We start from the raw sequence: 27,058 nt of genomic DNA, 5'->3' as shown, positions 1-27,058 counted from the left end.
ACTGGAAATCACTAAGGACCCCAGGTATTGTCCACATGAGTAAGCACCAACAGTTCACACAATTTGCCATATGAATAAATATTGGTCGCCCAGTGTGGCATAGACGTACTGTTTCGTTGAGTCAGTTTCTGATTTTACGCCGTAATTAGCAAAATTCCAGCTTTAATCAAACCTGCGTCAGACAATCCAGTGATCAACTGCATGAACATCCAAATGGAACCGATGACATGTATCGACTAAGTCAGGAAACCTGAACACCCGATCTCATTCGTCGCTTCTTATGACAAGCATAGGTTACTGAGATCAATTCTAAACCTGACCTTCACGGGTCTCAAACCAATCAAACCAATCATTGATCAATAGATAGGAAAGCCAGTTGTTAACATGGTTAATTACGACTGCACGTATTTCTCAATCATTAAAACACACATTTGTACTGAACGTTGTATTATAATGTGTTATTGTTAAGAAATAGGCTTAAGCTTTAGCTCTTGTCCATTGTTCATCTCATGATCTATTGATTGAAAAATGTAAACTTATGAATTTCGAGAGAATAGAATCTGTAGATGCTGTAATAATACAGTAGTAGAAGACGAATACCATATCCTAAAATGACCAGCATGTCATACTATACGCAAAACTAAGAACTGTGTTTCGTCTATCCATCAATTGATATATTTTGTTACTAATTAAGTAAGTAAAAATGTTTCGGTTTCTATTTACCAAGCGATGTTGATAAGAAAATTAGGAAATGTGCTATAGACCTGTGGCCTTCTCTGTATTTAGGTAAGGACTGATTCCCTAAAGTGTAGAATTTCCGTATCCCCTGCTGTGTGGTGCCCAAGTAATTCAGTGAAATGTGTACTAACTGTGTACATGTTACTTGTAGTTCCTATAAACGGAGGCGTGAGTCAGTGGGGAGCCTGGTCTGACCCGGGCTGTTCCGTAACGTGCGGAGAGGCAACCAAAGTCATCACGAGAACACGAACCTGCACCAATCCTCCTCCATCAAACGGTGGACAGTTTTGTCAGGAAGCTCTCTCGCAATTAACACGAGTTTCCTGTGGTTTAGTTGGATGTCCAGGTAATAAGAATTCACCCTGACATGTGCCATCTAATTTCTGATAGCGTTTGGTCAAAGGCTATCACATCATTGTTCTTTCCCGTAAATGTTTCCACGTATCCACGAATTACTACTTCAAAACATCTGAATGTAGTTGGTTGTTTTGTTGTTTTATGTCGTACTCATCAATATTGCAACTACATTTGGCTGCCGAGTGAGTGAGTGAGTTGAGTTTTACGCCGCCGTCAGGAATGTTCTGCCTATGGCGACGGTCTGTAAAAAATCGAGTCTGGACCAGACAATACAGTGATCAACAGCATGACCATCGAGCTGCGCATTTGGGAACCAATGACATGTGTCAACCATGTCAGTGAGACTGACCACCCGATCCCGTTAGTCGCTTCTTCCGACAAGCATAGTCGCCTTTTATGGCAAGCAAGTTTTGATGAAGGCCTATTCTACCCCGGGACCTTCACGGGTCTGTAAACAATTTAATCTGGCCCAGACAATCCAGTGATCAACGACATGAGCATCGATCTGCGCAATTGGGAACCGATGACTTACTGCTACATTTTATCTTTTATTCAGCCGATACTGATAATGTAACTGAATTCATTTGAAAGCGACCATGAAAATAATACCGTTACTAGATCATTTTAAACACGCGTAAAGAGTCAATCCCACGTCCTGCTGTCGTCAGTGACATTATGAAATGGCACGTGTTTCACATTATGTCCCTTATTTCTGTTTCAGGCTGTGTAAGCGACATCATGTTTGTCTTGGACGCGTCAGTCAGCATTGGCGAAACAAACTTCAACAATCTAAAGACTGACTTTGAAGTCTTCATCAATAACACGTTCGCAAACTATCCGAATACAAGAGTAGGCTACCTCGTGTATGGCACATCCATCACCATATTTTCAAGCCTGACTGCCCAGAGTAGCCAGACGGCTTTGCTTACTTCTCTTCGCGGGGCACCATACCCGCAAAATGCCCAAGAGAACACGCACATTGGCATCAACACGACCGCAAGCTTCCTGAACAGCAATGGCCGAGCCGGGTCGCCAAAGGTCATGGTTGTAATAACAGACAGTATCTCTGATGACCAAGCAGCTACTATCACTGCTGCCTCCAATGCCAAGAATTCTGGAATCACCGTGTACGTCATTGGAGTAGAAGCCTCTGTAGCAGGCAGCGCTAGCTTGCTTGACACTTTCAGACGGGGGCTTCAACAGATTGCCTCATCGCCTAGCCTTGTAACTGTGCTTGCTAGCTACAGTAATGTTTCTACTGCCCTGGGAAACCTACCAAACACCATTTGCAGAGGTAAGTATACTACCGACAGAAAATAAGGGAACCAAGAAATTGAATGTAGATGACTTTGACTGTGACAGGGTCCGTTATCGTGGCGTATCTCCCAAACGCAACATCCAATGACAATGGAATTTCGCATAATGCATGCCCAGCACGTGCCACACGTGCATACAGAAGTTAACTCCTGTAAATGTACTGAAGAAGTCGCAATCACTAATGCAATAGAGATTGACACTTACTGACAGAAATGCCTCCGAGGCAGTATCTCGGTGAAGCAACAAAATGGAGAATTGTGGGGATGATAGAGGGGGGGGGGGGGGGGACATCATTATGTGAAGTTGCCCGGCAGATGGGTAAATCAAAAAGTGTAATTTCACGCCTGTGGGATAAGCACCGTCAAACGGTACAGGATCGTCTCATTGCGTTAATTGCTCTACGCGATAGGTTTATATCGGCCCCTGCCATCAATAGAGAAATCTGCACACTCACTGGAAGACGCATTTCAACCTCAACCGTTAAAAACCGACTCTATCAAGCTCGTCTGAAAGCAAGACGGCCTTTTAATTGTGTCACCCTTTCATCTCACCATAAACGCCAAAGATTGGCATGGGCTAGGCAGCATCAGGGACGGGCTATGCACCACTGGCGTTACACCATGTTCTCTGATGAGTCAAGGTTTTGCCTACGATTCACAGATGGCAGAAAACGTTGTTGGCGTCGGAGCGGGGAGCGATATGCCAGAGCAGCAATTCTTGACCATGATCGATATGGAGGTAGTAGTGTCATGGTGTGGGGAGGGATTACACATGACAGACGATCAGATTTGGTCATCATTAACGGAACCATGACTGGTCAGCGATACGTTGACCAAATATTGCGTCCTTTTGTGGCTCCATTGGCTAGAGTTATCGGCCGAAAATTTGTATTCCAAGATGATAATGCCAGACCACATCGGGCCCGAATTGTCTCCGCTTATCTTCGACAAGAAGGTATCCAGACATTGGACTGCCCCTCTAAGTCCCCAGACCTGTCCCCAATTGAACATCCCTGGGACGTTCTTGGTCGAAGGGTTTACGCCAGGGACCCAGGACCCGCCAACCTGGCCCAGCTTGGTGCAGCTCTCCAAGAGGAATGGCGGGCAATACCACGGGCAACCATCCGGAAATTGATTAACAGCATGCCATCAAGGTGCCGTGAATGTGTTGCCCAACATGGTGGACACACCAGATATTGAACTTGACGCCTAAAATTGATTTAGTAGATATTTAAAGCAGTTTCAAATTCGCTATTATTTCATTAGTTCCCTTATTTCTTGTCGGTAGTATATGTGTGTGAGATAATCATGGTACATTTTAGTGGAAGTAGATCATTGGTTTTATGAAACGTAATTTTGACAATGTTTGAAATATCATCTCTGTGATCTTTTAAGAACATGCAATACAAGTACACACTGTACACGTTATATTTCAGTTGAAATCATCAACAACATGGTAAGCCAAACAGTGTTCACGAGTCAAACCATCATCCTGTCAGTGTCGCTGAATCAGAATGGCATCACGGGTGGAATTTGGAGAAAGAATGGAGGGAGTCTTCCAATTGACGGTCGCATTTCCGTTACCATAGATAACCAGGTTCAACGTCTCACAATAATCAATGCCCAACTAAGTGACGCCGCTACTTACAGCTTCGCCATTGCTGGACAGTCTCGGTCTGCAATCGTCAGTGTTACAGGTTAGATGCTATGTCTGTGTTTGAATCCTAACACTCAGCACTACTCGTGGCCGTGTCTTTATAACAGTGAACCATACACCTTCGACAAAATGACATGACTGTCTGTATTAAATGATTGTCTTCATTCGTCCAGCATTCTGAACTTCAACGTTTGTTGTATTATGTTTCAATTTAATTACTAGGCGGTCCACACTATTGTAATAGAAAAAGAGTAATTTATCTGCATTAACTGAGCTCATGGTTTGCATTGGAAGGAAGTTGACATGGGAACAAGTATTAGGTAGTTTCAGATGATGTAATTATAGCTGAGTCACAAATCCATTATTGGTCTGTTGCAGCTGTTAATAGCGGCCTTACGGAGTGGGGCAGTTGGACCAACCCAGCTTGTAATGTGACATGTGGCACCTCTGCCACCAAACTGATCCAGAGATTCAGGACCTGCACCAACCCTCCTCCTTCAGGAGGAGGTGCCGTCTGTGTTGAGAATCTGGTTGAGAGTACGGTGGTCAACTGTGGTTTGACTGGATGTCCAGGTGATTCTTTGTCACATAACCTCCATGTTTTAATGATAATGCTCTTCCCTTGCATCTCTTTGTTGAATCCCACATGACTCACTACTGCGCATATGTATAGAGTCATCACCCTTACAAGGTATTTATTTGAAATTAGCTCAACTACTCTACTACTATCATGATAGTAGTGTTAAACAACAAGGGCACACCTATTTAAGAAGCTTCTAATGTATTTGGCATGATGAAGATTATTAAAACATGTATTGCTTTATTGCTTTATTGCTTTTGAATAGAAATAATTGTCCTAGTGCAGTTAATTAATTATGTCAATGTAGACCTTCCAAGAACAATGGACATAACTTTCCCAAGTGGTTTTAATGACATATGCTCAACCGTATAATGTTATTGCCAGTTGACGGAGGACTTTCCGAATGGGGACAGTGGAACACCGCCACAGCCAGTTGCCCGTTTACTTGTGGCTTCAGCGCCACCAAGATAGTAAATAGATTCCGTCAGTGTAACAACCCTCCCCCTACAAATGGTGGACTGTCCTGTATCAGAGCCCTCGTTGAAAGCAGGACCGACTCCTGTGGATTAGCAGTCGCTTGCCCCAGTAAGGAGACGTCTATTTGTTTTTCACTGTTTCTTTTGTTTGACTCCACAACTAGACATTTCCATCTATACGACTGCCATCTGTATGTAAGTCTGGATTGAACAATCCGGTGACTGATATCTAAGCATCGATCTACACAGATGTCACAAAGTCAGCAGGCATGACCGCCCAATCCCACTAGTCCCCTCCGACGACATCGTTTGCAAGACTACAAAATCCGAGAGAAAATCTATAAATTGAGAAATTTAGTAACGTATAAAAGAGATCATAAATATATTTCGTTAAAATGTAACTTGGTGCTCTTATCCGCTTTGTACATACGTTTTAATAGAAAACAAATATTTCAAAGTGTCAAAAATGTTTACAGAGATGACGTTTTATTTTGGCATATTTACATTACTTTGTCTTGGTTCATTGTAGTTGCTGTGAATGGCGGAGTAGGGCAATGGTCAGCGTGGAATACAGCAACGGTTAACTGCCCCGTCACTTGTGGTGTATTTGCCGTAAAGACAATCTCCAGAAGCAGACTGTGTAATAACCCTCCTCCTAGCAATGGTGGAAGAGACTGCCTGGAGAACCTAGTTGAGACGACTCAAGTAAACTGTGGATTAATCGGCTGTCCAGGTATGATCATAGTGTTATGTGATTTGTTTCGGGAGAGTGCTAAGGCACATATCTGTCATACATGTATCGTATTATTACAAAGGGTTATACGCGGACAATAGACTAACAACTAGTACCTGAAATGAACAGATTTTACTGAAAAAAGTTCATAGTAAAAACAACATAATATAATGAAATAGAATTTTCAGAATGAAGCTAGGGAAATCTCGACTTGCCACATTTTCTAGACTTGCATGGGCTTCCTCGGATATATTTGCTTCAGGGTTTGTACGACGGACAGCAACAGACTACGTTAGGAATATCCCTGACAAAATCACATTTGGGGAAAGCAAACAATATCTGTAGGAGCGAGGGAGGGGTGGGGAGTGGGTAATGTTGCCTTGAGCAATATTTCACATTATTATTTCAGTGTAATACAGAGCGTTACTAAAAATTGACACAACTCGTATATCAACACATAATTCCTCAAGATCTGATTCACATCTATTCGAGTGAGTGAGCGAGTTTAGTTTTTTGCCGTTCTTAACAATATTCCACCTATATGACGAGGGTCTGTAAATCATCGAATCTAGACAAGACAATCCAGTGACCAACTCCATGAGCATCGAACTGCGCAATTGAGAAAAGATGACATACGTCAGCCATGTCATCGAGCCTGAACACCCGATCCAGATCGTCGCCTTTTGTGACAAGCATCGGTTGCTGAAAACCTATTCTACCCGGATCGTCACGGGCTTCTGTGTTAGAACTAGGCAATGAAATTTTATACTAATGTGCTGAACAATATTCAAATCCATATGATGTTGTAAGTTGTATTGGAAATATGTTGTATTGTTTTGTTGTATACAGTACGAAATAATATACAGTGAGGTGATAATAATGTGCTTATGTACTTTTGGATCATGTCTGCCACACAAGAGTACTTTGATCCCGTACTATCCAAGGTTGGGAAATTAACACAGTGTCGTGTTTCGCACAAAATCCTGTAAATGCGCATTATTTTACCATGTATTGTATCAAAGAATATTATCTATTTGTTCCCAGTCGATGGCGGAGTCTCTGAGTGGGAGTCATGGAATACCAATTCTGTGCAGTGCCCGGAGACCTGTGGTGTGAGTGCTATAAAGGTTATTGAACGCATCAGACGGTGTAACAACCCTGCTCCCTCTAATGGTGGAAGGTCCTGCCCTGAGGCCCTTGTGCAGACTTCCACGGCGTCATGCGGTACACCTGCATGTCCTGGTGAGCAAAACGTTTCCTCTTTGAAGTTAATTTCCATTACGTCAAGACATCTACATGTCGAAGTCGAAGTGACCTAAGTCAATAGTTCGAATTATCCAAAGTTCGACACCAAAATAATGCATGAAGAAAGCATAGGACGTGGTCATGCTTCTGCTTTTGACAAAAGTTCGACAGGACGATGTTTGGCTGAATGTTATTTGAAATGCATTGCATTCAGTAGTAATGAGAGTTGTTACTTAATCAATGATATATATATATATATAAGGTTGAATTAGATCTTATTTGGTGCAACTGACTTAAAAAACATGGAGATCATGCTGATGGTCACTGGAAATCACTAAGGACCCCAGGTATTGTCCACATGAGTAAGCACCAACAGTTCACACAATTTGCCATATGAGTAAATATTGGTCGCCCAATGTGGCATAGACGTACTGTTTCGCTGAGTCAGTTTCTGATTTTACGCCGTAATTAGCAAAATTCCAGCTTTAATCAAACCTGCGTCAGACAATCCAGTGATCAACTGCATGAGCATCCAAATGGAACCGATGACTAAGTCAGGAAACCTGAACACCCGATCTCATTCGTCGCTTCTTATGACAAGCATAGGTTACTGAGATCAATTCTAAACCTGACCTTCACGGGTCTCTAGCTTGGAAATCAAACCAATCATTGATCAATAGAGCAGGAAAGCCAGTTGTTAACATGGTTAATTACGACTGCACGTATTTCTCAATCATTAAAACACACATTAAACTGAACGTTGTATTATAATGTGATATTGGTAAGGAATAAGCTTAAGCTTTAGCTCTTGTCCATTGTTCATCTTATGATCTATTGATTGAAAAATGTAAGCTTATGAATTTCGAGAGAATAGAATCTGTAGATGCTGTAATAATACTGTAGTAGAAGACGAATACCATATCCTAAAATGACCAGCATGTCATACTATACGCAAAACTAAGAACTGTGTTTCGTCTATCCATCAATTGATATATTTTGTTACTAATTAAGTAAGTAAAAATGTTTCGGTTTCTATTTACCAAGCGATGTTGATAAGAAAATTAGGAAATGTGCTATAGACCTGTGGCCTTCTCTGTATTTAGGTAAGGACTGATTCCCTAAAGTGTAGAATTTTCGTATCCCCTGTTGTGTGGTGCCCAAGTAATTCAGTGAAATGTGTACATGTTACTTGTAGTTCCTATAAACGGAGGCGTGAGTCAGTGGGGAGCCTGGTCTGACCCGGGCTGTTCCGTAACGTGCGGAGAGGCAACCAAAGTCATCACGAGAACACGAACCTGCACCAATCCTCCTCCATCAAACGGTGGACAGTTTTGTCAGGAAGCTCTCTCGCAATTAACACGAGTTTCCTGTGGTTTAGTTGGATGTCCAGGTAATAAGAATTCACTCTGACATGTGCCACCTAATTTCTGATAGCGTTTGGTCAAAGGCTATCACATCATTGTTCTTTCCCGTAAATGTTTCCACGTATCCACGAATTACTACTTCAAAACATCTGAATGTAGTTGGTTGTTTTGTTGTTTTATGTCGTACTCATCAATATTGCAACTACATTTGGCTGCCGAGTGAGTGAGTGAGTTGAGTTTTACGCCGCCGTCGGGAATATTCTGCCTATGGCGGCGGTCTGTAAATAATCGAGTCTGGACCAGGCAATACAGTGATCAACAGCATGACCATCGAGCTGCGCATTTGGGAACCAATGACATGTGTCAACCATGTCAGTGAGACTGACCACCCAATCCCGTTAGTCGCTTCTTCCGACAAGCATAGTCGCCTTTTATGGCAAGCAAGGTTTGCTGAAGGCCTTTTCTACCCCGGGACCTTCACGGGTCTGTAAACAATTTAATCTGGCCCAGACAATCCAGTGATCAACGACATGAGCATCGATCTGCGCAATTGGGAACCGATGACATGTACTAACCAAGCCACCCAACCTGAAAACCCGATCCCCTTAGTCGCCTCTTACGACAAGCATGAGTTACTGAAGATCAGTTTTAATCCAGATCTTCACGGGCCACAGCAGCATGTTGTGCCATGTACTGTCATGCTGGCTGCTAATACTGAAAACCTTACACATGTGCTTTGGTAATGACAGATAGATTGAAACTAAATTTAATTTAAATAGTGATTTTAAGTTTTGCTGGGGTTATTTTTTATTCATCATAAAGGGAAGCCCTTCTTTTAACATGACACGAAAGGATGTCTGTGATGATGTCAAATGTTAGCTAATGTGTTGAACCAAATTTAATACATTTGAATTAATGATATATCTTCAGCTGGGATTATTTTTCATTCTTTCATCAGAAAAAAGCCTGGTTTTACATATTAACATAAACATTTCTAGGTTGTTGTTTTGAGACAAGAATGATAAGATGGTTCAAATCCGATTCCAGTGAATGGTGGAGTGGGCCAGTGGGGTCAGTGGAGCGCTTCCACCTGTACCGTTACCTGTGGATCTACGGCCACCTATCAGGCTACGAGGAGACGGGAGTGCACCAACCCCATACCAGCAAATGGAGGCAGATTCTGTTCCCAACCTCTTACTGAAACAACACCGTTATCTTGTGGGCTTCCTGCTTGTCCAGGTAGGAACATTGAAAATCTACTCTGCCTTTAAAAGTTCGTATATTATAACAGAAACCTGTTTTATATGTATCCTCTGGCTGGCTTGTGGTGTTGAGCATCACGACATGTATGGGCATATGTAATGCAAACTGCTGGAGGCGATTAGCTTAATCACCACTTCATTTCTTTGTGTTTTCAATACCTCGCGGGACTCGAGAGCAGTCTCACTATGCTTTATTTTGGTGGTGATGATGTGTGTGTAACTAATTGATGAATGACCAGTGGCATTGTATCTTTAAGTTGCTGTGGACGGAGGTGTATCCCAGTGGAGCGCGTTTAATGACCCAGGCTGTTCTGTGACCTGTGGATCCACTGCTACCAAGTTTATAACCAGAACTAGACTGTGCAACAGCCCCCCGCCTAGCAACGGAGGCAGAGACTGTGAAACGATAGGTCTACCACTTGTTCAAACGAATGAAGTGAACTGCGGACTCGTGGACTGTCCAGGTAAAACACGCAGCCACATAACACCGATATTTGAGGCATTCTTGCATTGACAGTGGTCCAACTAATGTCCCATAAACACAAACAGCAATAACGCCAATAAAAACTCATAAGAAACAATGTAAACACTGAATACTGGAACTGTTAGAATATTGGTTAACATATCGACAACAGCTGAATGTTAGAAAGTGTAAGCCATTCCTAATGATCTTCAAGATATTACCTGTGGTAGTTTGTTATTTCTGACACGTGTGCTGTCGGTTTCAGTGGCTGGTGGTGTGTCCGAGTGGGGACAATGGTCAATCCCGGCCTGTAACGTTACCTGTGGAGTGACAGCGGTCAGAACTATTACCAGAACCAGGACTTGCACCAACCCACCACCGAGCAATGGAGGAGCCTTCTGTGCAGAGTCACTTACCAATTCAGCACTTCGAAGCTGTGGCCTTGGAGCTTGTCCCGGTAATAAACAAGGCCATTTCTGCAGAAATAAATTCTGCCAGAAATGTCTGCAGAAATCCATTTTCAGAGCCAATTTGTGAGCTTATTAACACGTGAACACACTGGCAAATGAACTTTTCGTGTTTATCTCCTCGAGATCTTTCCAATGATATAAAATATGTCTTTGTAGCTTGCTCCCTTCTGTGTGTCAAGTTAGGACTCGCTGGCCATTCCTAAGTTGTCCCGCCCGACCTTAAACCATTTCTGCTTTATCACATTTTGATGTCTTATGAATGTTGTATTTCAAGTTTGTTTGACTAAATGTTCATGTTCAGTCAAATGCTTTTGTTTGGCAGATTGATTGTGTCTCTTGGTTCTATTTCATCTACTTTTGTGTCGAACCTCTCAGTATTTGGAGTAACTGACTACATCTTTTCTCCTTCTACCCAACCGCTCAACGGTGGGGATAGTAAGTATTCGTTTTCGTTAAGAGCTGGTTCTCTGTGTCTTTAGTGGCGGTGGATGGAGGACTCTCTCAGTGGACACAGTGGACTGTGGTGCCTTGTACCAGATCGTGCGGTTCATTCACCACATTGGCTACCCGTGTGAGGCAATGTAACAATCCTGCTCCTAGCAATGGTGGGAGAGACTGCACAGGATCCACGTTCCAGACAGAAACCAGGTCTTGTGGACTACCGCTCTGCCGGAGTAAGTTTTAACGGTACATGGACATGTAGGAAGAAGCATGATAAATCTTTAAGTTAACTGTGCATCCATGTGATATATGAGGTAAATACATGAGAATATTTCTAGGTAGCGTGAATCGTAGATATCTTAAGTATACAGAACGAATGTGTAATAACGTGCATCAACATTTCACATCATATTGTCATGCGGTAGTTGAGTAGATGTATTTCTTTCTATGCGCTAATTTAAACTTATCTTGCACCCCTTGCAAAACGTATGCTGTTTTTCTTTATAACATATTCTCCAATGTGTTTTATTCTTTGTACACATAACCCTTTACTTACTGTCAAAATATACTTTTCACAAACCATTTTCAACTTTAAACAGTTAACGGAGGGCTGTCCCAATGGACTCAATGGAGCATTCCAGCTTGTACAGTGACTTGTGGTACAACTGAAACCCGCACTGTCACTAGGACACGATCATGTACAAACCCTGTTCCTCAGTTTGGTGGACGTGATTGTACAGGTCTAGGGAACACATTCGAGACCGAAGTCAGGAACTGTGGACTGTCGCCGTGTCCCAGTAAGTAGACTTTGCTGTTTCCCTATAACCATTAGACGGGTGTTTTTAGACGGGTATCATTGGCTATTTACAGTTTTCAGAACATTTATAAGTAACTCATATTTCATTTCAAATAATGACATTCTACTGTCTATATTTTAAACACATTTCTCATAATTGTTTCAACGAGTTTTAGCTATTAACAAGGAGGAGTTCAAATGGTTTTCACGAGTGAAGCAAAACATTTTCGTGTCATACATATCTGTATATATACATGGGAAATGGACACGAGAAGACTCTGGTGAGAATATCCAATGATTTTCTTAAACAGCCGACGGCGGATTATCTACCTGGACACAATGGAGCATCCCACAATGCTCTGTCACCTGTGGACAGACTGCTACCCGTACTGTTACACGAACGAGGAGCTGCACCAATCCTGTCCCTAGTGACTGTACCGGTCTCGGAGCCACGTTTCAGTCAGAAGAGAGAAACTGTGGTCTTAACCCATGTCCAAGTAATGACTGCATACATCTTAAGCAACTGTTTAACACACTGTTTGATGAATCTTGTCGAACTATTACGTACAATAGGTATTTCGTATTTGTTGACAGTACCGTACTGTAGTTCTTTATAAACCAGCAGCCAATATCAACCACTCATAATATTGTGTTATATTGACTCTTGAGAGGGACTAACATTCGAAATGTGCCTTTTCGTAAGAAAGCAAACAATGGTCATACGAAAGACGATGATAGTTTTAAATATAACTCAAAGAAGTTTATATCATAACACACTTCTGATTTGCTTAGACGGCTTTACGCATTGTCCTTCACTGTCCTTCTGTGTTGCAGAAGTCCTAACATCTTCTGCAGACACGACTAATGTGGCGAAAGGGGCTGATTCTTATGTTTTGGATGTCGTTATGTTAACACGTATCAGTTTGACATTATACACACAGTCTTTAAGAGCACTGTGGTTTTTGGCAATGCAACCTTTAAACTTGGTGATCAGATATTAATTTTGTGCTGGTGACACAGGTCAATAGATCTGTAAACTATATATTTACAACTTGTTTCTCAGTATCACGTGTGCACAAAAACAATCAATCAGTGAATATACGTTAGATGCATTACTTATGCACGGTTCTTTTGCTACTGTCACGCTATATTTCTAACATTTGCACAAATTATTTTCAACTTCAAACAGTTAACGGAGGACTGAGCCAGTGGACTCAATGGAGCGTTCCAGCTTGTTCAGTGACTTGTGGTTCAACTGCAACCCTCACTGTCACAAGGACACGATCGTGTTCAAATCCTGTCCCTCAGTTTGGTGGTAGTGATTGTACAGGTCTAGGGAACCTGTTCGAGAGCCTAGTCAGGAGCTGTGGATTGACGGCATGTCCAAGTAAATAACCTTTACTGTCTCGTGCATGCTTGGCAGAGATGACAAATTACAATTATTATTGCAGTTGTTGGTTTTAAACAAGTTGGAATTGTATTGATATGATTTCTGACGAATTAAGAAGAAAATTTCACTTCATTTCTACTAAACATACCTGTTCATATTCTAAATTATATTATGGTCGGAATTGTACAAGAACTGCCTTTAGCGAATATCTTTCACCGTTCTGAAAATAACTTCTTTGATTAAATTCCAGTAATGTGAAAAGACTTTCAAAAGCTGAAGCAAAATGAGTGTGTGAAAATTATTTCATAAAGATATGTTCAAATGCATGTAAAAAGGAAATAATGACGCCTCTGAGTTGACTATCCGGTAACGTAAACAATGGATCTTCTTAAACAGCCGACGGCGGATTATCTACCTGGACACAATGGAGCATCCCACAATGCTCTGTCACCTGTGGACAGACTGCTACCCGTACTGTTACACGAACCAGGAGCTGCACCAACCCGGTCCCTAGTGACGGGGGTAGAGACTGTACCGGTCTCGGAACCACGTTTCAGTCAGAGCAGAGAAGCTGTGGTCTTAACCCATGTCCAAGTAATGACTGCCACATACCTTAATCAACTGTTTACCTCATTGTTTGCTGAATGTTACTGAGCTTTTACATGGAATAACACTCTAACGGCTTGACTGACTAACACATCGTCCATCACTGTTTTGTTGCAATGTTCTCACACCCTTTGCCTGTGGAACTGGTGCCAACCGGTTCCTTGCACGTGTCCACACCTGCACAAAAACTAAAGTGACCGCACAGAAGAGGTGCCTGAAACAAATCGCTGGACTTTGACGTTTCATCCATGTCGATGTTACTCACAAAGCATGACTGTTAGACTGTAGACATAGTTCAGACTCTTTCTTTTCTTAGAAGTGCCGGAGATGTAGAATTGCATGCTCATTCAACTCTTCTTTAGACGACAGATGCTGCCATAATGGAAACCTGACGTGCATGGAACTAATCCCTCTGTAGTTCGTTTCAGGGATGTGTTCTTATGCTGTTTGCATGTGATGTCTATGTAGCTAATTTTGTTTTAGGATGCTTGTATGTATATTATTATGCATATTAATTTTTGCATGCGTCAGTTTTTTTACATAAGTAGAATGTCTGCAGGTAGTGTCATGAAAGTTCACTCTGTGATTGAAACTAAGGCATAATCTGCTCATCATTGCTTGTAGAGTGTACTAGTGCAGCATGTAGCCTTAGGTTTAGCCATGAAAATATTGATAGACAGTTTTAAGAAATTCAGTAATTCATCAAGCGAATATTTACTCAATAAGTCGTGATTTTTCCCCGTTGATTTACGAAAGCAAATAGCGAACAAATGATACTCTTATGAACTCCAATAACCACGGAGGAACAAGAGAATAAAAGAAAAGAAGAAGAAAGAAAATAAAATAAAACACCGGAATTCCCGTTATGTAATGTTTTAGGAACTTCAAAGAAGAGTATATGGCACTTTTAGCAACATCTAGCAACAGTGATACTACACATGGCATCTCATATTTTGATGGGTTTGTTTCGCTTGTTGGTCTCTTCAGGCTGATTAGACATGGGTGAAATGTTGATAATTCATGGTAAACCAAACTTTGTGAGATTTGGGAGTTCAGATCCCGACTGATAGACACAGCAGCATCGCGATTACATAGGTCATACTAACCATCTCTCTAATCTTCCAGTTGATGGTGGAGTGACACAATGGACACAGTGGAACGACCCCGCCTGTTCCGTCACTTGTGGAACCTTTGCAACTAAAACAGTGACGCGCACGAGAACCTGTACAAATCCCACTCCACAGTTTGGGGGAAGAGGCTGCACAGAAACCCTTGTTGAAAACACCGTTCGAAATTGTAATCTTGCTGCATGCATAGGTAAGGGTCTTGTTGCGAAGGTATGCCAGTGTGTAAGGATCTGTCTGTGTTCTTGCAAAAGATATTGTAGGTTGGCATTGTGGGATTGTTTTGGGAAACAATTCTCAGGTGACACACAGACGTTGTACATTATATTGTCAATAAATATGGCTCTGAAACTCATTCATACCTAACAGTAAAGTATCTCGACATATTGAACGGAGAGAAATATACTCCCCAGGGAGTTGAGATTTATAATACGACGTGACGTTGAGACTGACGTCCAATGATCGAGAGAACTATACACCAGCGCCTTGAGCAAGCACTACATGCATGGATATGCGCGCTATATAGATATCATTATAATAAAAAAAATATATTCTGGTTAATTATAGTGAATGAGTGAGAGAGGTTATTTTTATGCCGCACTAAGCAATGGTTAATTAGAAACTACAAGTATGTTGTCATTGTTTGCAGTGAACGGTGTCATATCCCAGTGGACCGAGTGGGTGGTACCTCAGTGCCTTGTGACGTGTGGAACCAGCTTAAGCGTAACTGCTACCAGACAACGATTCTGCAACAACCCTCCTCCAAGTAATGGCGGCTTGAACTGCACGGAAACACGTGTCGAAAGTCAAATACGAAGCTGTGGTCTTTCACCTTGTCCAGGTATAAATCATAAATTATTCATGTCAGTGCTTAAACAGGTCTTTAGCCTTTCACGAGGCGGCTATCAGGATAGAAAGGTCAGGCTCACTTATTTAGTTGAAGCATATCGACGTAAAAACCTACTTGGTGTCAGAAGCAGGATGTTATGGACCTGACTGGACCCTTTCTAAAAAAACGGGCAAATAGCTAGAATTTGTTTTTATAACAACGAAATCGCAATATACCGTGACTAAAAAGTTTAGCGCCACCCAGTACATTTTGCAAAACAAATGTGTTGGCGCATAGGACATCTTCAAGAAAAAACGAGCTATCATAATTTGGTTAAGCACTTTTAGTTTAAAAACAAAACCACAACGGAAATTATCTTTTACTGTCAACGGGATATATGCGCTTTTGGATAACAAGCATTTTGTTTTCCTCACAAAGGTTACCTTCTTTTGAAAAGTGAAAATCAGAAATGACATGGTCACATGATTGTCACATGAAATTTTTAACAATAGTTATTTTTAAATACAAAACGTTCTACAAAGCCGCATGTCGGAATCATAACACAACACAGCAGCTGCCAATGTTCTCAAGCGCTGCACGTAGACCTACAGAGTTGAGTCCCTTTCAGGGATAGTTTTACTAATTATATATTATTGTTCATGTTTCAATCATGATCAGCATGGCGTCTCTGAAATGTGCAAATGTATTTGTGTGTTTATTGGATATGATACCTGTCGCTTTATAAACATACTGAGACAACGGTATCATCACAGTATGTATGTATGTATGTATGTATGTATGTATGTATGTATGTATGTATGTATGTATGTATGTATGTGTGTGTGTGTGTGTGTGTGTGTGTGTGTGTCTGTGTGTGTGTGTCTGTATGTGTGTCTGTCTGTCTCTGTCTATATGAAAGGAGGATGGATGGATGCATAACCGTATATTCTTGCCTGAATGAAAAGGTGTCTAACATAACTGACCGAGCCTATGTATAGTCTTGCCTGACACCAAACATCTCTTGTACGATTACATTGGCTTTGAATACGCATTGAATACATATAAGGAATCAGTTGCTTTAACTACAAGATATAAACTGGCTTTAAAGTGAAAATATTTATCCGATATATATGTAGTTGTATGAAAACATAACAGTGTACATGTGTAATATTTATGTGTATAATGCATATTCATGCATCATTATCCATATAGCTGTCATCCCAAAGACTAACCAGCACTGGTCCAGCACATCTGCAGGATGACTAACACTGCAAGCATCACAAAGACTGCCTGATAATATTTACCCACGTAATTGTATAATTAATACATAATCAATTATTTGTAAATAACAATAGGATATTGTTACTATGAATGCAATCGGGAAATGAATCTTCGATCATAGACCATGTATAAACGTAGGATATTTCCTACTAACGGTCGGGAAAATAAGACTGAAGTTTAAAGAAATGACTGTTAAGTTTCTGAAATATTGTTTAATAATCACGGGAGTTTCTTGGGGGTGATGATGATGTGGAGATTTTACAGGAGCTAGCATAGCATCCGTGTTTCGCACACTGTTGTGTCTTAGGAAAGTCTAACCAAAGCTACTGCGTTGAAGTGCATGTGGACCGGCGAACACATGATGTGATCGTAATAAAGAATTGTTTTTCAATATCTGACAAATCTATTAGCCACAAAATGTGAACATTTCTCAATAAACGCAAAAAAGCAAAGAACAGTGAATCATTCAGAAATAGAACAGTAAAAGTCAACTTATCCCTTGTATTGAGTAAATATCGCTTTCTAGCTCTATCGCTTTCCTGCTCATTTGCTTTCCCACAATATTATATTGTATATCCTGCTTCTTTGCTTTGTTATATAACTTTCTGACTTACTGACCTTGTTATATTATTATATATAATAGTTATATATGCACTTTCGTCTGCTCCATACTCACTCCTAAGAGTGGTTTATTGTTTTTGAACAGAACAGCAAATGTACATATAACTATTCTCTGTACAAGTACTTTTATTCTCGGAGAACATTTGATAGTTAGATTTATCAAATATGACAGGAATATGTTTGGGAGTACTATCTGTCCAAATTCTTGACATTTTCCATAATTCTCAATAACCTTCGTTGTGGAAAGCAAGTATGATTTTATGCTTGTTTTCAAATGTTAAAATGTGTGTATATCAATTTTTTCACGTGCTCATCAAAATTGATTTCTTAGAATGGCATGTTTCAGTATTATGCAGATGTGAACAGATTTTCCGTCATGTAAGTATAACAAAATGACGCCACACAATGCAGCACATGCAGGATGGGTGATTATGGGCAATTATGGCAGAGATCCTAAGTTGTTACAGGTGTGGTCAACGGGAAGAGGGGGTGGTGGTCAAAGTGGACTTGTCACGTGTTGTCCTTATGCAAGACGCAGCGTCGCGAGATCCAGGTCCTGTAACAACATCCGCTGGCACCAGCAGTGGCACTTCCTGCCCTGTGAGGACAACTTCCTGTCCTGTGAGGACAACTTCCTGTCCTGTGAGGACAAGTGGACGAGTGGTCAGTTCAGGGATGACGATGGATACAAACACGTACAATAGTCCAGGAAGGATGTCAGCTACTTTCGGATCGATGACACAGACGGAAAGACCAAAGTCTTTCAATGACATTTGGAACATAACCTAGTAACAAGACGTGTTCAGGTAGGCTAATAATATAAAGTGCTATAACACAATGCATCTTGATATGTGAATATGGCCTATGTATCACAACACACAGTACCTTGACATGTGAATATGGGCTAATGTATCACAACACACTGTATCTTGACATGTGAATATGGGCTAATGTATCACAACACACTGTATCTTGACATGTGAATATGGGCTAATGTATCACAACACACAGTACCTTGACATGTGAATATGGGCTAATGTATCAAAACACATTGCACCTTGACATGTGAATATAGGCTATTATCTTACTTCACACATGAATGTCGCTTTCTGATTGGCTAAGCGCTATTGTATTATTTCCAGTGCACCCCGCTTACTAGGGATGTATTATTTTCAATGTACACCTCTGGGAATTCTGAACTGTCCTGGTGCATCATCTATATTTCGAATAACATTGAATCACGCATGAAGCACGGAAATTGCCTATGTTTCGCGATTGAAAATCGATGGAGGGGAGATAACTCTGAATCTGTTTACCTTGTGTCGTCTGCAAAATGGCGATTCGCCTCGCATTCAACAGAAGTACTTCAAACAGTTCAAAATTAAAACCCAGGTGTTCGGTAAGATGAATACGTTGTTCACTGGTCACGAGTGGAACATAAACAAACCTCGAGGTTACATGAGCCCATGGACCCCTAGCGACCAGTGAACAACTTATAATGTATCACAACACAGCACCTTGATATGTGAGTGTGGGCTAATGTATCACAACACAACACCTTGATACGTGAGTGTGGGCTAATGTATCACAACACAGCACCTTGATATGTGAGTGTGGGCTAATGTATCACAACACTGCACCTTGATATGTGAGTGTGGCCTAGTGTATTGCTGCACCTTGATATGTGAATATGGACTAATGTATCACAACACACTGCACCTTGATATGTGAGTGTGGCCTAGTGTATTACTGCACCTTGATATGTGAATATGGACTAATGTATCACAACACACTGCACCTTGATATGTGAGTGTGGCCTAGTGTATTACTGCACCTTGATATGTGAATATGGACTAATGTATCACAACACACTGTACCTTAATATGTGAAAGAAGACCAAATTATCAGAAGACAATGCACCTTGACATGTGAATGTGGGCTAATGTATCACAACACACTGCACGTTGATAATAGCACATCGGAAGCGTGCCCGGGTTCTCCACTTGGAGGACAGCCCTTTTGACAGTAGTGTGGAGGAGCCTCCATATTCTCCGGAAAGTTCTTGGTGCGTTCGACTAGGCAGTGTTTCCTGGGAGAAGTCCCATTCACTGTCTGGGCTGCGTGTAGAGGGGGCGAGGGCCCTGAGCTGATGATGAGCCTTACCAGCCTGACTGTGCCAGGATGGATGAAGTCGGCTGGTCTCAGATGTGAAACTGAGGGCTTCCTTTTTGCTGCTCAGGACCAGTCACTTCCCACTCGCAATCGCCAGAATGTGATTCTTAATCAAAACATGAACATGAAATGTCGTCTTTGCAATAAATTTACACAGACTGTCCAACACCTTCTGAGTGGATGCCCTTCCTTGGCACAAACAGCATATCTTAAAAGACATGATGGCATGGCTCGCTGCTTTTGCTATCGTCTCCGCCATGCCTGTGGCTTTGACCCCAAGTTCCATTCATGGTACTGGTTCCATTCATGGATAATGATGCTTTTAAACTTCTCTGGAATAGGCAATATAGAGCCTGAGACGAATTCCAGCCAACAAACCTGATCGTGTTCTTTTTGATAAAACCAATGAAAGTATTTATATCATTGAATTTTCTGTCCCTTTTGACAGCAATGTGATTGGCAAGATTCAGGAAAAGCATGATAAATATGCGGACCTCGCCTTTGAAATGTCTCGCTTGCATCCCAAGTACACTGTCGTCAGACTCCCCATTGTTCTCGGTGCCCTTGGTTTGGTACCTCCTGATCTCTTGGAGCAAATCAGGAGAGTGCCCGGGTTCTCCACCGGGAGGTTGGGGAACCTTCATATTTTCCGGAAAGTTGTTGGTGGGTTCGACTAGGCAGTGTTTCCTGGGAGAAGTCCCATTCGCTGTCTGGGCTGCGTGTGGAGGGGGCGAGGGCCCTGATGATGAGCTTTACCAGCCTGAATATGTACACCTGAGAATCGGCAGTATATTGATAGCGACCGAGCAGGTGATTATCGATGATAGATCGCAATTCCTCGATGTAAAGGGAGAAAAGAACTGGTCCGAGGATCGACCCCTGGGGTACCCCAAATGTGAGATGGATCTTATGTGAATACTGGCCATTTATGACAACCGACAGATATCTGTCAGTTAAGTTGGACTTAAACAACTTAAGAGCGGTTCCCACAATCTGAATATCACTCCTGAGTCTGTCAATAAGTCAGTGGTGATCAATGATATCACACGCCGAGCTAAGGTCTAGCAGTGTCAAGAGGCCAACCCTGTTGTCGTCGACGCCCAGCCATAATTCATTCAAGACCTTGAGCAAAGCAGTCTGTGCTATGGTTGGAGCGGTAGGCAAATTGGAGGTTGTCCAAGAGATTGTGGTTGCTCAGGTGTTCGGATAACCTTCAGTCACAGCAGTATCGATCAACTTTGAGACAAACGGGAGGTTCGATACAGGTATGTAGTTGCCCAGCATGTCAGGATCAAGATGTGACTTCTTTAGTAAAGGTTTGACCACTGTTGATTTGAAAGCCGATGGCATATCTCAGTTTCTGAGACTGATCATGAGGTTGACTATGTCCGTCATAACTGGAAGGAGGACATCCAAGTTGCTGACGACTAGTGATGTCGGTATGGGGTTGAGTGCGCATGAATCGAAGTTGGCTTCGATTTCTAATCAATTTCAGAATATCAGAGGTAGTGAACTCCCTGAAAGTAGTGAGGTTGTCAACATCCAGAAGGAATGTCACTAGGAAGTGATCCGAGATCTGCAGACCCTTACATCGGTCAGATGCACAACCTTACCCACCATGACCCAGTCAAGGTTATGACCACTCTGGTGTGCCTGAACCAAATTCAAGCTTTCCAAGCGATTCTTCGTTTTTGATGCATGCGTGTTAGAGGCAGTGGAAGTGAAATCGATGTTAAAATCTCTAAGTACCACTAGTCTGGAGCGTGTTGTACATTTGGAGTCTATATGAAATGAAAACTCATCGAACAATTGAGAGACTGGGAGGTGGTTCTGTTTTGGATGGTGATGGTCTATATATGGCTACGATGTTTGTTGGAGTTTTTCCAGTTGTCAGCAAGAAGTCAAGAGTTTCAAACGAGGAAACAGATTCTACATTCAGCACCATGACCTTGAAATCAGAAGGTTTTGATATCAATGAACAATTCCTCACTGTGAGTCAGCATCTGATAACTGTTTTGGAGTGAGTGAGTGTGTGAGTTAAGCTTTGGCCACACTCAACAATATTGCAGCTATATATATGGCGGCGGTCTGCACATAATCGTGTCTGAACCAGACAATTCAGTGTTCAACAGCATGAACATCGTTCTGGGTTACTGAAGGCCAGTTCTACCCCGGGACCTTCACGGGCCACCACACAAAAGAGGGAGACAAAGTATCACAAAAGACAGTGCCACTTGACATAGGAACATGGGCTATACCACCACAACTGCACAATTTACCTTGATAAAACTGGGCTATCGCAACTACCACAACACAATGCACCTTAAAATCTAAACTGAGGCCAAAGTAAGAGCAGACATACTTACCATTTCCACGAAGACCTGGGTTCTCCTCATGCATTCATACAACATGTCACCAGTATTGGTCCACTGGGCCTTGTCATCAACACCAGATATTGGCTGAAGTAGGATGCTTGAATCTAACAATTAATGTATTTCATACTGCAGTGAACGGAGGGCACACCCAGTGCAGCGGCTGGGTCGGGATTTCGTACACGGGGTCATGTGATGAGGGAACACAGACAGACACTAGGATTCGGTCGACACTAGAACTCGGACGACATCGTGTGTAATGGTCGAATGCGCAGGTAAGTTACAAGAACGACAACAGGCTGATAAAATGACATATTTGGGTGCACAAACAGACAGGTAAACTGACATGAGCATTTACAGGAGCAAAAAACTGCATATAGCGTCATATAATATTAATTCATTTGACACTAAATTTATTACTTTCTTGTACAGCCCCTTCTTCTATTTCCTGTCAGTAGTTCTGAATAATGAAGGTTCACTTAACCGGTGTCAATGACTGACAACGACACGATACCATAAGGGCTGCCACTCGGCCAGATGAGATCTCATGTGTACACATTCTATAAACGTACAAGTTTTGATGAAGGAAAGTGCAAGGGTGACGGAGCAGTGTTCGAACGTTTATCTGCTGGGTGAGAAAGTATGGCGGATGTTTGTCTACTTACATCATATTACATGGGTTTCAGTTTCACACGAGGCCAATTCAAACTGGAGTATGAAAACTGACTCTCCCTTTCAACGTTCTTATCACCAGGACATTCATCATTCCCGACAAATTAAATGAAATAATTAGAAGAAAAACGAGTAACTTCCTTGTATCAGTTCGAATAACTTGAGTCTGTTTGACAATGTGACATATGAACTTTATATCACTGGAGGAGATGCGAATACAAGACAGGAAGACCCACTGTTACTCCTGAAACACAATGGGTTCAAGGTTCTGCATTCATGCGTTCGAAGACTGAACCGAGTGTCACGAAAGGCGTCTTGTGCTGAAGGTTGGGAGTTTGTGAGTGAATGGGGGTACACATATAAGGCAATAAATGGTACGGTCTTTACACATTATACCCATAAAGGAATGAGACGTGGGGTTGCTATACGACGTAGTTGCAGCCAAGCCACTCCACGACCCCTAGAGGTTGTAAGAAAATAATACCACGTAATAGTGTGCAGCTCTGTTCAAACTGGTGCTTTGTTATGACGGATGCTAACATTTGAAGCATGACAGTTACTGACACATGGAGGCGGTTTCAGACGGTTGGTCATACTGTGACCTGCAGGTTGCGGACGGTTGGTCATATTGTGACATGGAGGTTGCTGACAGTTGTTCCTACTGTGACATGGGGGTTGCTGACGGCATATCATACTGTGTCATGGACGTTGCTGACGGTTAGTTATACTGTGACCTGCAGATTGCTGACGGTTGGTCATATTGTGTCATGGAGGTTGCTGACGGTTGGTCATACTGTGTCATGGAAGTTGCTGACGGTTAGTGATACTAGACTTGTAAGTTGCTGATTGTTGGTCATACTGTGTCATGGAGGTTGCTGACAGTTGTTCCTACTGTGACATGGGAGTTGCTGACGGCTAACCATACTGTATCATGGAAGTTGATGACGGTTAGTTATACTGTGACCTGCAGGTTGCTGACGGTTAGTTATACTATGACCTGCAGGTTGCTGATTGTTGGTCACACTGTGTCATGGAGATTGCTGACGGTTGGTCATGCTGTGTGATGAAGGTTGCTGACGGTTGGCCTTATTGTGTCATGGAGGTTGCTGACGGTTGGTCATACTGTGACCTGTAGGTTCCTGGTGGTTTGTCATACTGTGTCATGGAGGTTACTGATGGTTGGTCATACTGTGTCATGGAGGTTACTGATGGTGTGTCATACTGTGTCATGGAGGTTACTGATGGTGTGTCATACTGTGTCATGGAGGTTACTGATGGTGTGTCATACTGTGTCATGGAGGTTACTGATGGTTTGTCATACTGTGTCATGGAGGTTGCTGATGGTTGGTCATACTGTGTCATGGAGGTTACTGATGGTTTGTCATACTGTGTCATGGAGGTTGCTGATGGTTGGTCATACTGTGTCATGGAGGTTACTGATGGTGTGTCATACTGTGTCATGGAGGTTACTGATGGTGTGTCATACTGTGTCATGGAGGTTACTGATGGTGTGTCATACTGTGACCTGTAGGTTCCTGGTGGTTTGTCATACTGTGTCATGGAGGTTACTGATGGTGTGTCATACTGTGTCATGGAGGTTACTGATGGTTGGTCATACTGTGTCATGGAGGTTACTGATGGTTGGTCATACTGTGTCATGGAGGTTACTGATGGTTTTTCATACTGTGTCATAGAGGTTACTGATGGTTGTCATACTGTGTCATGGAGGTTACTGATGGTTGGTCATACTGTGTCATGGAGGTTACTGATGGTTGGTCATACTGTGTCATGGAGGTTACTGACGGTCATGGCCGGGTGGTCAGGCTTGCTGACTTGGTCGATACAGCAATGTCATCATGATATCTCGGTTGCTTAGATCGATGGTTGCGCCGTTGATGACTGAATTGTTTGGTCCAAACTCGATCATTTACAGACCATCGCCATATAGGAGGAATATTGCTGAGTGCGGTGCTAAAATACAATCAAGTCAATCCTCCAGCAGAATTAGTTTTGATCCAGGCAACAAACGCAATAAATAGGATTACGTTTGTTACAGTCAATATCCAGGCACGATTCAGAGAGGAAAACTGATAATTAAATCTTCCTACCGCTTTTTCCTAGTTACCTTGGCATCCGACACACAGCTAAGGCTGCATAAACAGAAAATAAATGTTTCTCGGACACATTTTGTTTCAAAAGTGACGAGAGCGGTAGGACTTTTTTCAAAGCATTTTTGATAAAAGAAAACGTGACGGAGAGGGAACGCACTTTTATTTTTTCTCTTATAAATACAGCTTGGAAAGTTTACCACGTGTAAATGAAATGTAGATTCAGCTCTTACAGACATCCATTCTTATAGTGGATAAATGGATGATCGGAATGCAGCGGAGTCAAAATCACTTTTTTAAATGGCAATACAAAAAAATATTACGAGCACAAATAAAAGTGACGCGTCATTGCTCGAGAAACATTTCACATTTTTCATTTAGCCTTAAAGCTTAGGTCATGTGATCTGGCGAGTGGTATAAATGTGTGTGTGCCGTGGTGACGTTTCACTGCTTCCTCTATTGCCTTAACTATCAATATCAACATGAAGGTCCTGATCTGCGCCTGCCTTCTACTAGGTTTGTATTCCTTATTCACTCGTCGTCAAGGTTATAATTCAATCCACGTCACGCACACGGAGAGTTAGGAAATTTGAGGTATTGGGGTAAATTACGTTTGCCGCGATAGAAACCTACGAACGTTAGTTCAAATCTGACATTTGCACTGATCATGTATTTGGTGTGTCTGTATCCCAATTTATAACTGATGTGTGAGACCTGCATCAGATTTCGTCTTTTCTCTCACACCATACCGACACGCAGAACTTGGATGAGACAATTTTGGCGTTTTCTGTTTCAAATCCTGTTTACAGAATCAGACTATGTTAATTATTGCTTTCTATATTTATCGTCAAAAGTTAGTATAAATCAGTCAGAAATTGTTTTCAGCTCCTTCGCATTTAGCTGAAGAGATGTATTATTTTACCTCACGCACAAAAGTCGAGCGCTCTTCTATTATTTTCAATGTAATAATTTACAACACCGCTTACAACCGAGTAACATTTCAATGTGCCCCGCTGGGAATGTCGAACCCATTTGGTACTTCATGGTGGTACCAATCTCGAACATCGAATCACGTATAATGTGCGGAAATAGCTAATGCGTTGCAAATGCAAATCGATGGAAAGGAGTGGGTTGATGTACCCTTATGTCGAGGAAGGTCAAGGGGAACATAAACAAATATCGAGGATACATCAACCCATTACTTCCTAGCAGTTGGATACAGGGACCGCATAGATGCTGACCGTCAAGGTTTGTTCTTGCAGCCATTCTATATCAAATGATGGTATTAACGACAGCGAACAACTCCAGCACCCCAACATCAACGACTGGTACACCCACTACCACTTCTCGTGGTAAGTTTGGCTTGAGATAAACTCTTCATACCATCACTTGATATCATTTACGGAAGTTATTTCATTGCCTGATATAATATATTAGTCAGTTTCCTGCTTCTCATAAAGCGTTGAATGGTAGAAATGAAATGAACATAGACGGTGTGAAAGAAAGTGTTTGAGGCTGATACCTTGAAGGAAAAACACCTTTGAAATTGTCGATGCCTTTCACGATAAACCTCCAACATTCCAATATCTCCGTGCGGGTGTTGCTATTACTGTATGTTCTGTAGAGTTTTGTGTGTGGTAGACGGCGCGGCCGCAAGGTCCGGCACAGGTGGGATTCTTCCAGTTATCCCATTCAGACATCTTACCACCTAATGTGACGAGCAGATATGTCAAGGTCTAACCATTCCTTGTTGAAGATTCAGAAGCTAATGGAGATCTGCATCTGGTGACGATTTCTGACATGGAATCCTTAATGTGAATGTATCGTACATCGTACAAAACTGTAATCCTTGGTAGCCTAGTAGTGAATGCGCTCACTCGTCAGACTGAAAACCCGGGTTCGATTCCCCACATGGGCAAACTGTGTGAAGCCCCATTTCTGGTGTCCCCTGTCGTGATATTGATGGAATATTGCTGAAAGCTGGG

The 27,058-nt window shown here is 42.0% G+C and overlaps 2 protein-coding genes across 7 annotated transcripts in view; one reads left to right on the top strand and one right to left on the bottom strand.

The window, feature by feature from the left end:
* LOC137260618 (SCO-spondin-like) overlaps positions 1–27,058 on the top strand; it is a 37,653-nt gene that overhangs the window by 9,388 nt on the left and 1,207 nt on the right. For 3 of the 6 annotated variants that reach the window (XM_067798213.1, XM_067798210.1, XM_067798211.1), the window contains 18 exons: positions 890–1,084; positions 1,817–2,389; positions 3,848–4,108; positions 4,447–4,641; positions 5,033–5,233; positions 5,654–5,857; positions 6,902–7,099; positions 8,298–8,492; positions 9,514–9,705; positions 9,986–10,192; positions 10,457–10,648; positions 11,141–11,335; positions 11,702–11,899; positions 12,210–12,395; positions 13,088–13,285; positions 13,685–13,882; positions 15,020–15,211; positions 15,668–16,073. In XM_067798213.1, the coding sequence (XP_067654314.1) occupies positions 890–1,084; positions 1,817–2,389; positions 3,848–4,108; positions 4,447–4,641; positions 5,033–5,233; positions 5,654–5,857; positions 6,902–7,099; positions 8,298–8,492; positions 9,514–9,705; positions 9,986–10,192; positions 10,457–10,648; positions 11,141–11,335; positions 11,702–11,899; positions 12,210–12,395; positions 13,088–13,285; positions 13,685–13,882; positions 15,020–15,211; positions 15,668–16,014 (4,127 nt within the window). In that variant the 3' untranslated portion in view covers positions 16,015–16,073. Of the gene's footprint in view, positions 1–889; positions 1,085–1,816; positions 2,390–3,847; positions 4,109–4,446; positions 4,642–5,032; positions 5,234–5,653; positions 5,858–6,901; positions 7,100–8,297; positions 8,493–9,513; positions 9,706–9,985; positions 10,193–10,456; positions 10,649–11,140; positions 11,336–11,701; positions 11,900–12,209; positions 12,396–13,087; positions 13,286–13,684; positions 13,883–15,019; positions 15,212–15,667; positions 16,080–18,095; positions 18,556–22,428; positions 22,569–27,058 lie in introns of those variants that run through there. The other 3 variants (XM_067798212.1, XM_067798215.1, XM_067798214.1) reach the window with 3 other exon arrangements.
* LOC137260900 (mucin-3A-like) lies at positions 24,052–24,657 on the bottom strand. The gene has a single exon (XM_067798439.1). The coding sequence runs from the start codon at positions 24,655–24,657 to the stop codon at positions 24,052–24,054; it is 606 nt and encodes a 201-aa protein (XP_067654540.1).

Source organism: Haliotis asinina, chromosome 14, assembly GCF_037392515.1.
Source record: "Haliotis asinina isolate JCU_RB_2024 chromosome 14, JCU_Hal_asi_v2, whole genome shotgun sequence".
Classification (NCBI taxonomy): Eukaryota; Metazoa; Mollusca; class Gastropoda; order Lepetellida; family Haliotidae; genus Haliotis; species Haliotis asinina.
The sequence above is the reverse complement of the archived record's forward strand: the minus strand, read 5'-3'. Positions and strand labels throughout refer to the sequence as shown.